General features: G+C 36.8%; 1 protein-coding gene across 2 annotated transcripts; it reads right to left on the bottom strand.

The window, feature by feature from the left end:
• Positions 1 to 4840: 4840 nt before the first annotated feature.
• On the bottom strand, positions 4841 to 11560 carry LOC110789356 (uncharacterized). Of its 2 annotated transcripts, XM_021994015.2 has the most exons (8): positions 11278 to 11560; positions 9854 to 9945; positions 9027 to 9174; positions 8043 to 8174; positions 7799 to 7948; positions 6059 to 7588; positions 5361 to 5494; positions 4841 to 5268 (listed from the first exon to the last, which is right to left on the bottom strand). In XM_021994015.2, the coding sequence occupies exons 1-8, from the start codon at positions 11389 to 11391 to the stop codon at positions 5121 to 5123; spliced, it is 2448 nt and encodes an 815-aa protein (XP_021849707.1). In that variant the 5' UTR covers positions 11392 to 11560; the 3' UTR covers positions 4841 to 5120. The 2 variants fall into 2 exon arrangements, with proteins under 2 accessions (XP_021849707.1, XP_021849708.1); XM_021994016.2 differs by lacking the exons at positions 9854 to 9945; positions 11278 to 11560 and adding an exon at positions 9544 to 9814.
• Positions 11561 to 12572: the final 1012 nt, after the last annotated feature.

Below are 12572 nucleotides of genomic sequence, written 5' to 3'. Positions count from 1 at the left end.
GGACAAGACCTATGAAACTTTACTGTAAGAGATGAAAATCTGTCATAAGTAAATTTCATTAAAATTATTAGACACTAAATCCTCAATACCTGAGTGATTTGATATTACTTGTTTGAGAACTGGTTGCTTTGACGTTGACCAACCGTCGCACCGTAAAAGGAGGCTATAAAGGCAACGCTCAGGTAATCACCTATCAAACGAAGTCTAATCTCAAGATCGCAAGATTGGGATTGTCCTCCCATAAATCGGGATGAGATGCTTAAAAGTTGTACAAGGCCACTCGGAGAGCTAGAAACTGTGAAATGCATGGCCGTGCTCGGATGAATCATAGGCTATGATTATCTGTTTATTTGATCAGTTGAACTCTGAAACCGAGGAACACCTCTGGACATAATAAGGATGACAACTCTTACCTTATGTTCAAGAGCAAGCATCGAGCGACAAAGGAATTAGGAAATGCACACTTGTCCCTAAGGACAAGTGGGAGACTGAAGGAAATAATGCCCTTGGTCCAAGTATGCATTCAATGTTAAGTCTAATAAATGCGGTTCAGTATTAATTAACAAGTTAATAAATTCAGTGAGATCAAGTGAGCTGAATGCCTAGCTAGAGGCCGCTTCAGTTCAAGTGGAATTAATGATATTAATCCACAGCTTACTCTTGACTGAACCCGTAGGGTCACACAAATAGTACGTAAACGGATCAAGTATTTAATGGCATTAAATACTCCATCTATGGATATTCGGAATCGACGGATCTTGGTTTCAGTGGGAGCTGAGATCGTCACAGGCAAGAAAAGAATACTCCGGAAACGATGATATTGCCGGAAACGGAAATATGGATCGTATCGGAAATATAAATATTATCCAAGTCGTAGATGTTGCCGGAAACGGAAACATGGTATGTATCGGAAAATATTATCGGAAATAGAAATATTGCCGGAATCGGAAATATTGCCGGAAACGGAAATATTGTCTGAATCGGAAATATTATCGGAATCGGAAAATAATTCCGGAAACGGAAATATTAAATATTTGTTCGAAACGGAAATTAATTCCGGAATCGGAAATATTAAATATTGTTCGTATCGGAAATGAATTCCGGAATCGGAAAATTAATCGGAAGCGCGTCGTACGAATTAGCATCGGACGAGCTTGCTAGACGAAGGCCCAGCACGAAGCTAGGCCCACGTCCAGCAAGGGAAACGCGCGCCACAACACGCCAGCCCAAGGCTGCGCCAGGCCCACCGCAAGGCAGGCCCAGCGCGCGCCCAAGGCTGCGGCAGTCGTGGGCTGCGTTGCTCGGGCTGTGCGCGCGCGCGCATGGCGCCCCTCATGGGCTGTTGTGCGTGCGTGTGTGTTTGTGTTCACATACGAAACCTAAAACGTACAGGATTCGTTTAATGATTAAATTCCTAATCCTAAAAGATAAATTAATTAAATAAGAGTTCCACTAGGATTCTAATTTAATTAATTCGTATCCTAGTAGGATTCCAATTCTCTTTCCATACCCCTATAAATATGTGGCCTGGGTTCACAATTTAGAAGGAGTTTTCAAGTATTTAAAGTGAGTTTTTGAGAGAAAAATTCAGTCACATATCTTGCCTAAAAGTGCCGAAAATTATTAGTACCTTAAGGGCGATTCTAGTTGGTCAATCTTAAGGCGGATCCGGACGTGCTGTGGACTATCTACGGAGGGACGACACTTGGAGTCCTAAAGACTTGTTCTTGTTCGGTTCGGGCGCAGCTAGGGAAGGCACGCAACAAAGATATGCATCTAAACTATGCTATATGATTATGTGTAAATAATATGTATTCCTGGCTAATTGGTTTTTCCGCATGATTTATGAATTGTCATATGTATCATAACCTAACAAGGATGTGTTCTGTTCGACTTTTGGGTCGATTGCGACAGAACGCCAGATCAATTTTGCAGCGTAAGGCTTAGGCTTAAGGCTAGAGTCAATACTCAAGTTGCGGAAGTGTGTGTGTTTTTATTTATAGGAAAAGAGTGTGTGGAAAGATAGATTTTTAAGATACGAATCCAAAAAGAATCCGGAAATAAAACGGCCCCAGGCATTTTCAGCGCCCAGGGCTTGGCGCCGAAGATTTCGGCGCCCAGATCCAGGCGTTGAAAATGGGATCTGGGCCGAGTTCTTTGTCAGATTTGGACTCTTAGAACACGGAGCTTTTGAGATTTATCCGAGTCTTTTAGTGCGTATTAACTTATGACGGAATGCGTCTGGGCCCGTTACGAACTCTAGATTCGTTAGGAATTTAATTAATACGTAACTCTTATTTTTGAATTATACCAGGAATGCAAATTCTATCTCTTTTAGGATTTATGTTGGAGTGCAACACCTAATTCTGACAGGTTTCTATCTTTTATGACTTTGCCACTTTTAACAACTACCTTTTACGGCAGTTACTATTCTTAGCAGGTTTCTATAAATAGTAGTTTTGGCTGAAATAAAAGGGTGATTGAGATTCATTATTTTTATAGGAGATGCGTTGCCAAGTGGAGATTTATGTTCTCATCATCGAACCTTCCCTTTCGGGAATGGGGACAAAAGTAGGTGTCTACACATACCTTGGTTCTTGTCAAAATTGTTATGTTGACCCTTGCTAGCCTTCTTCGATCTTTTTGAAGGTTGGACAATCCCTCTTGATGTGAGGACCGTTACACTCCCAAGAAGAAACATGTTTTGGCTTTTTATCCTTCTTGTTTGCAACATTTTTGTTGTTAGATATATGTGGCCTTTTGTTAAAAATTTTAGTCCCACTAGCTTGCCCTTCTTCCACCATATTGATAGAAGAACCCGGAGTAATCTTGTCATTGAAATTAGACTCCTTAGCACCATCTTGAACCCGGATACCCTCCTCAACAAGAAGATGAGTACCAAATTGTTCCATGGTCATTTCCTCCTTTTTATGTTTCAAGGAGTTCTTTGTATCTTTCCAAGAAGATGGCAATTTATCAATAATAGATGTTACCTCTATAGCCTCATCCATTACCATACCATGCATGCAATCTAATTTGACTCAAAATATGTTGAACTTCATGAAGTTGTTCCATAATAGCCCTATCATTAATTTTAAATTATATACTGAAGTTGCTAACGAGAAATTTCTTACTTGAAGCATCCTCGTCCATATACTTGGAATCAAGTTTGTCCTAAAGTTTCTTTGCACTCTCCTCATATTGGTACAGATCGAACAACGGGTCAGCCAACACATTCAATATGTGTCAACGACAAATATAATCATCGTTCTCCCACTTGGTTTTACGCCGTGTATTCTCCAAAGTCTCTTCTTCTCCATCACGTACAACACGCTCAATGTTGTCAAAATAAAGTGGATCTTCTTTTGCCAACGGCGATAACCCGCACCTTCGAACTTGTCCAACTTCTTGAAATTTGTAGCCATATCACGTAATGAAGACGCCATTATCCAAAGATTAAAATACTATTAGATTGTTAGAAAAATCATTGTGGGGAGACTGGATAAAATCTTCAAGGCACGAGATAACACGCTTTCTTAATATTATTTTATCGACCCACAAATTAAATGAACAATCGGGCTCACGATAACATTATTGAGATACAATGAAGAATCAATTGATCTTGTGTGTTCTCACAAAATCAATCAAACAATAATTTGTGTTTATCACTCAAAGTCTCACAATTAAGAAAAGATTAGCAAGATGTTATCTCAAATGTATGCAAGTATATTTGATGTATTCATCATATATTAAATGTGTCATAAGTACTCTATATATAGAGTTCTTAATGAATAGTCACCATTAAAAATAATATAGAACGGTTACATCCAAAGCAACCGTCACAAAACCCGCTCAAAAAAGACCGTTTGAGATTGCGCCCGATCCGACGGGCTTCCAACAACCACATTCATTCCGACTTGACTAACTTAGTAACTTGTAGACATTTTCAATTAATGTTTGATTCTAAAACCGTTATCGTTTGGTTTTCTTATTTTGTTCAGGTGATATCATAATGTCAAGAGTACAACCCAGAAGTGGAGGGAGATTAATTAACATATACTTCATCTGTTTCAAAATAGTTACACTTTGTTTTCTGCACCGTTCACATAATCTACTTTGTTTATTTTTTATGATCTATACATTGAAAAAGATATTCATGTGGGATATAATTAAATTCGTCTTCATATATATTTTGCGAAAATATTTTTTTTATATTTTTTACTTATCGATAATTAAATATATTAATTGTTCATGATATGCATGGGCAAGCGTGAAAGAAGATGTTGCAACTAAAAAGAAACGGAGGAAGTAAGATTGTGGGCTAATTTTCCTATCACGCTATCACTAATTGATTTTAGAATGAACCATGTCATGCTTATATGTGGTTAGACTCTCCTTCGATATATAATTGTGTTTGGCTCGGTGAGTTTACATGTGAGGGGGAGTGTTGGGACTAGTTGTCGGTTTTAGGATAACTTCATATACGGGACAACACTAATTAGATCCTGTGACAAATTCGATCATTCAATTCAATTACAGTCCAGATTCACCACTTAATACACCTTGGAATGGCTGGAACTACCACAGTGCAAGTCAGCAACTAAATGGGAGTAATCTAGGTTTACTCCCTGTGATTCCAAGATAAGTTTTATAGATTAATCTTGCATCAGAATTCAGAACTATAACTATACTATAATTCAAATACATACAGAGTAATTCTCTACAGTGCTCTAAAATCGAAATGAACTAAACGCAAAAAAAATGAGGCGGCCTATAGCAGGTTTCCTGATCCCTCCATAAAATCTATGAAATCCTTTTAAACAAGGTTTTCATAAGGAGATTAAAAAAAACACCATCCTCAAATTGCAGCAAGTTACATGAATTACATGCAGAACAGTAACAGAAAGCTAAACATCAAGAACGTATTACAAGATAATCTCGCTCATTAGAGCTTCCAATAACCATGTTAACTGCTAAACATAGTCATTTGTTTTCCGTAATACTAAGCTCTTAGGACATTGGATATTAGTGTTTAACTGTTTATAGTATCCATGTATTCTTAGCTTGTATTTATCTGACTTCTACTCATTTACAATGAGGTTGCATTTTTGTACTCTACACTATAATTTAAGATGAAGCTTCTCAGCTGGATATACACTGCTTGTACTTCCACCCATTTGACCCTTTTGCAATGGCTTAGTTGTACCCTGTATCACAATTTGAGCTGGTCGCTTCTTTGCTCCAGATGTATTCTCCCGTCTGTTCTTTCTGTAACACATAGAAAACTGATTTAACAAGACAACTTGGAGGAATGTAAAACCTTTAACCAAATGTTACTCATTCAACTCGCCCATACGTACCTGAGATGGAGCAAGAATACAGCAACACCTACTAGTGTTGTACCCTTAACAATTGACTTCAACAATTTCCTTTGGGGTTTATGCACTGGTACTTCTTTGTTGGTACCTTCTTGCTTTACAAATTTCGATTCTCCCTGTACGATAAGCCAGACACATGGAAGTATTAGTTTGTGAACCACAAAATAACTATTCAGGTCATGTGAAATCAATCACCACCGCCACCCACTATGAATTTCGTGATTGTCAGGGTCGATGTAAAGATCTAGATGTATGTGCCGTTATCTCTAATCAAGACTTAGGCCCTATTATTTTCACCTTCAAAAGTTTCAGGAAGTATAAATTTCAACAAATTCACATAAGTTCATATAAGGGCCAACTAGTTCAAATAGGTTCAGATAAAAGTTTCTCGGGTGGAAAGAAAGATACCTAATAAGATAACCCAGAGAGGGGAATTAAACAGTTATAAAAGTAAACAGAAAAAGAAAAGAAAAAAACAGGAAAACAATTTCTGTAAATACTGTATTTGTAAACTCCTATCTGAGTATTTTGTATATAGATTACTCGTATAGGGAAAAACAGAAGAAGTAGAAGGAAAACAATAATTTTCCGACTTTTTTTCATAGCAGCAAAAGAAGCATGGAATTAGAACCAAAAAGATGCAAATTAGATTGTCAACTGATTATATATGTAGTGTTCACCTTCTCTGCCTCTTTCACACACTGAAGATGCTTATGATCTGTATCTTCCAAGATTTTGGGGTGTTGAGCTTCTGAATGAGGATCACAAACAGCAGTAGCAAAACTACTAACAAGAATTGTGTTGTCTAATGGTTTGTGATCAACACTCTCCACAAGAGCATTATGACCCTCAGATCCCTCCATGGTATCATGGCAGCCCTTTGAGCATCCTGTGATATTCTTAGCCTCAACCATACACGGTGAAGAATTCAGATCCATTTGAGGCATATCCGACTCATTACTTGCATTACCTTCCATACAACCATTGTCAGAGTGTTGTTCTTTATTGTCTGGCATCATTTTACTTTCTAATGACTCTTTGTCATTTTCTATTGGAGAACAATGAACATCTGTGCAGATAACAGTGTCTCTTTCAAAGAGTGATGGGATAGATGTCCTGATTGGATCAACAAATGTTGCGTGATCATCATAATCATTTGATTTAACATCAACTAAACTCGAACAATTGAAAGTGTTTCCATCATAATCAACTGAACAAGGAGACTGCTCTTCGTGAAACCTCAATTCACCTGCCACAACCTCTGAAGTAACATTCTCATTGTTTACCCTATCACAGCAAGAATTTACTCCAATATTTATAACCTTTGTGCAGGCATTAGACGCTTGATTCTCACTATCATACAATAAATCAGGACTTTCTGAAGGTTTGGAAACACAAGAACTTTGTATTAGAAGCTCCCCGTAAAGAACCGTGTCCTTAGTCTTCCCATGAGAATAGTGTTCACCAGTACCAAGATCTACTTCACAGACTAACGGGTCATGTTTGGTTGCATTGTTTTCTGATGGTGCATCCTCATGACTCAAATGTGGAGCATCACTAACATGAAAATCATCTGTTAAAACACATTCAGGGGGCTCACCCAACTCCGAGATATTGTCGCAGTCAACTTTAGAAGGGTTATTTGAAGTTCCTAGTTGTTCATTGCACATATCGTTCCCAATTAAATAAAAACCATGAGAGCATGTAGTGTCTACATCTTCATTATCGTGGGATACACAATCAACTTCACCATCATTGGCATTGACACCTTTATTGTTGCCAACATCCAAATGAATATCTTCCCAATCAATAGGGACATGGACCACATCACTAATTTGATATTCATGATTAGTCTCAATATTCAGTTCTGGAACTTTACCGCTGATACGTGAGCCAAGTCCGTTTGAGGATGGCACGCTGAGATCCTCATCACTATAATACTGTGAGCAAGGTGAGCCAACAGACTCGGCGTTAGAGGGAGACAGGTATTCACACAGATCATCATCCTCGTTTTCAAAGTCTGATCTCGTGCTTAACTGAAGTTCTGAATTATATTCTCTGACTACTTGTGAACCTGAAATATCAGGAGATTCAGCATCATAAGCATCGTCTGAAGATCCATAAGATTCAGCAACTACAAATTTGCTTTCAGCTTCATCACAACTGTCTGAGTAACCATTACTAACAGCAGAGGCCGAATTAGACATTCTCTGAAAATGGCAGTTCCAAAATGTCAGAAACACACAGGAAAAGTATTGAGAACATCGGTAGGAAAATCTCTTAACCATAAAACCTCGAAGAAAAGGAACAGAGTTACTGTGGATAACGTTGAAATGTATACAAAAACATTGGTTGTCTCTCCTGATTCTATAATGTTGCTCTTCAAATTTACTTGTCAAGAAGAAAACAAATAAACATACCCTCCAAACTCTAACCCTTGAAACTTTTTCTGCTTCCTGTTCAACTGACAGTGAAGAGCTTGAATGTGACTTCTCTAGGCTCTTCCGAATGCACTCAACCATGTCCGTCGGCATTGCTAGAGTGCAAGTAACACTATCAAAATCAGGAACCTACACATGTTTACAATTACAGTTAATTATACAATGGGTTAAATAAGCTAAAGCATAAACAGATTTTAAACACAAATAACTCATAAATCCTTACGTTTAGATCTCTTAACCTTGATTTCTTTGATAGAGAACGTAAACACATGCAAACTTTCCGAGTGTTCCTCCGTTCCACAACATCAGAGGGAGTAAAGAGATCAATTCCATCTATGCCCAGATTTTTGCACATCTGCAAATTGAAAATGAAGAGGCTAAAAAAGCTTAAACATACAATTAGATACCAGTATGCTCAAAGCCTCATGGAGGCGGTTTTCAGATTGTCAATGATCTACATAACGTAATCAATATAATTAGACAGTAGTTTATTAGAGAGGGATCTCATATTTGTAATTCCTTAATTGACTATTGAAGAAAATGAAGCCTGAACTGATATTCTCTGAATCTCTGACCAAGATATTCAAGAAAGCATATGGGATTATGCAAAAAAAAATGTTAAGAACACAAAAAGCGGGTACTTGGGGCAGTGGCGGTGCCAGAAAATCTGTATTAAGGGTTCGAAAAATTTAAAAACATGTCATATTTTGGTGCAAAACGTACATTAGAAAATTTTACTGATTTTTTGTGTACAAATAACAGGTTTTATACGTACTGTAGTACTCCGTACATAAGATAAATAATTTTTTTTTTTTAAAATCAAAGAAAATGAATAAAACAAAAGCCATTTATAATTTTCAAAGTTTGAAAGAAGTATAGTAATAGGAATTTATAAAAATATGTATTTGTAAAAGTTTAAAACTATTGCTAAAGGGGTGAGAAACAAAGTAAACAAGAAAGGAAGAAAAATAAATAAAATAAATCAAAAAGTCCATATCGCTGGAATCAAACCCGCGTCCATTCTCTGTGAGTTTGCTGCTCTAACCAGTGATTCAGAATTAATTCTTTGAGTAATACTAGCGCTAAAATATAGATAATATACTTCCTAGTTTCAGAAACTAGTTAATATTTTTTTTTTTCCAGTATGGGTTCAGTTGAACCCACTGAACCCATACTGGAGCCGCCACTGACTTGGGGTAAACCCTACCCTTAAAAATGAATCAACGTTATAATATGGCATATATCTCCGAGTGCTCTTGTTAGAAGCAAGAGTTTTCCGTTCATGCGCTTTTATATGACTTTCATCCGCCGAGAGGGTTGGTAGTGTCCTCGATATCACCTCAGCCACTTCAAATCTACGAAGAAAACAAATAAGTTACCCATCAACTGAATATAGCACCGAGGCAAAAGCCAAAAAAGAGCACACGAATATACATGTAGAATTATCTATAATTTTACATCTTAACTAAGTGCTAATTCTGTTTTCAATCATACAATTGCACTCAAGTTGCATACATGCAGCCACTGATGTGCAATATTAGGAGATCCATGCATTGAAGTTGTGTAACTGATCTTAGAACTAAAGTTAATAACCACTAGTCATTAAGATTTAAGACAACTCACATTTAGAAAATTAATCCCCCAAGGCGGAATAAAAATCTCCTAAACAAAACAAAACAACGCAAACAAATAGAACGTGTTTCGAGCAGCAATGTTTATCCCACCTCATAGTTTCACAAGCACAAGGCAACTCAAATCATTTTGGGAGCTTAAGGTAAGATACACCGTTCCAGTCTTTACTTGTGTGTGAGTACTACTTGCAATAGCAGGTGACCAAAAGAACCCCCTACACACTGACACACACACACCAGCACCACCACCACCACCACAATTTCTCAGTTTTGTTGATACAGTGCAAATGTACATTTTGGCTAATTGTCCAACATCAATAGCTGGAAAGATTTTCCATTGAGTAATTGAGTAGTGTTAAGAGAGCGGTATTATTGGGGAAATAAGTGCAAGAGAAGTTCTTACAGCAACTCCCCGTCTGCAAGTAAATCTGAGATGTCTATCTGCTCATCAAATCTTATCTGCAACACTTCTCCAAGCCATATTCTTGCTTGATTCTGTTGCATAAAGTACAATAAAACATTGGAACTTGATTGCTTATATACAATGTTGATTAAAAGATTATAAAAACAGGTCAATTAGGATTAAAATAAACCCCACCAACATTACCAACACCAAAAAAACAGGCATATCAACCAACTTATAAAAGAAAAAAGGACAAATATATTCATATAGCGAATTAATGACAAGAACTTTACTATGTAATCTTTTTCTTGGGTCTAGGGGTTTTCTAATTATTGAACCATATCTTGGTTCTGAACGGTAAGCGCATAATTGACTCCATATATTATACTTCCTCCATCCGAAATCAGTAGTCCTATTGTCTCAATCCCTCAGTCACAGTTTCCCTCAAAAAAACTAAAATCCCTCGCTCACAGTTGGAATACCCTTTGTAATAGTTCTCCTCATTTTACCTCCGCCAAATTTAAGCATGTTTGGAATTTGGAAATATAATCATATTTCAACTCCAATCTAAGAAATGTACAACTCTTTCAGAAAGTATATAATCATACTTTTTTCTGGACAGAGGGAGCAGTAAGATATTAGTACAACACCATGTAATAACCCCCCCTCCCAAAGAAAATTCTTCCATTGCACCCGGGTACTCCTAGCTCTAGGATCATCCATGGGTAGTTTTTTTACTCATTTAATAACTTTTGTTAATTTTACAAGTGCTAATAGAGTCCCATCGAGCATTTTACTTACCATGCCTACAATTCAAATTTAAGCTCGATATAAACAATTTCAATTCTTTACATACACTCGTATATTTTCAAACAAAATAATACCTCTTCCATTCTTTTTAGTCTCAAAGTTTTGACCTTTTACACTGGTCAATGTACAACTTTGGCCATTGGTGTCTTTAATTAAAATAATTTGTTTAAAGTCTTATTACAATCAAGTCAATGGCCATTAAACTGTAATCAAAACTATTACCACTTCTTTAAAAAGTTCACAGCAATTAAACAGTTGCCTAACCTGTCTAAGCATAATCCCTTAATTGATGGCATAATTACTGATAAAAACTTCATTCCTATTTATTTCTCTTAATAATTTCCTTAAATTGAGGAAATGTATGGTAAATTGGTATTATTATAATTACTCAAATTCAATTTGTATTATTTCCCCAAAAAATATTTCAACCATTTCCAGAACTTCATCAAAAAAATTCCTTCTATAAAATGAAAAAAAAAAATTGTAAAAGCAAGCAGAAGTTAAAATTAAAGATTAGAAAACAAATACCCCGTATTTTCTCAGTAGTTCACATGAAAGTCATTTTGAAAATTTTATTTATCCCAAATTAAGAAAACAAAAATACAAAAAAGAACCTGCAAGTAAGCGTCGTCAAGCTCACGGAAGTTAGACTCAGCAGACGACGTCCTTTGCGGCGAGGAATCTAGGTCTCCTTCAACCACCGTGGAATCCGCCGTAACGCCGGGCATCTTCCACCGCTGGCGGCGCCGCTGCTAGCTGTTCCCGCCAAAAATGTGAGGAGAGAGAAAGAGGAGAGTACGTAGAGTAGACAGATAGAAAGTGTGGGGCTTTTGCTGTTACTGGAAGATGTGATCCTGAAAGTCTCCACCTTTTGTTTCTTTTTTCTTTTTGGCTTTATTTTTAAGGTTTTTGAAAAAACAATTGAAGAAATGAAAAGTGGAAAAGACAAATAATTTATTCGGGGAGGTGACATTGCAATATGCTATTTGTCCGTGTCACTATTTTTGATTTTTTTTATTAAAGTAAAAAAAAAAAAGCATGGGGCGTTTACGTAGTTCCACATCTACGTTGTCATGTTTCTTGTGTGGTGGTAGTTGTTGGTTTTAATAACACCACGTTGTTTTACTGATGTCCAATTGTCCCACCTAAAGATAGAACTGGATTGGCCCGGCTCCAACCGCGGCACGATCTAGCACGAAAAAAATACGGCACGATACGGAAAAAATACAGTCCAATCTGGTCACAAAGTCATGGGTCGTGGAATTGGCTTAGGGTCGCATCATTTAGAAGAAACATAACAAGTTTGGTACAACATGGCCTAGTCCGATAAAACATCTTTAATTGAGTGAAATTATGCTAGGCACGAAAGAACAACACAACAAGAGGGCTAGTGGGTTGGGTCGTGTATGGGATGCCCTTTTAAAATTTCCGGTCCAGCACGAAACAAGTTGGTTTAATCTATTCAGCCCCAAGGGCACGCGAGCTCTGCACAAAATACGGTCCACGACCATCTTTATTTCCACCTCCTTATTCAACCTCAATTAGTGTATAATGGTGTAAAAGGTGCTCTTACGTTAAATGACGTTGAACGATAATGTATAGAAGATGAATATAATAAGAGTTGTAATTAATTTATGTATGTTATGAAATAAGGGGAAATAGGAGTTCAAATCATGAATTTATTGCAATAATACTTCCTACGTTCTCTTTTAATTGTAAATTTGTATATAATATAAGTATATAAGCATGGAGATTGTTGTTTACGGAAGTCTCGTGCACGCACGTATATTTTAAAATTTTGATCGTTTTTTAATGACTCTATGATCTCATACGTTAGTTTTACTTACATGAAACTTGTATTTTTTTTTAATTCTAAAGTAAATTAGAAATCTTATTTTCATTGGCCAAA

This window comes from Spinacia oleracea, chromosome 4, assembly GCF_020520425.1.
Source record: "Spinacia oleracea cultivar Varoflay chromosome 4, BTI_SOV_V1, whole genome shotgun sequence".
NCBI lineage: Eukaryota > Viridiplantae > Streptophyta > Magnoliopsida > Caryophyllales > Amaranthaceae > Spinacia > Spinacia oleracea.
The sequence above is the reverse complement of the archived record's forward strand: the minus strand, read 5'-3'. Positions and strand labels throughout refer to the sequence as shown.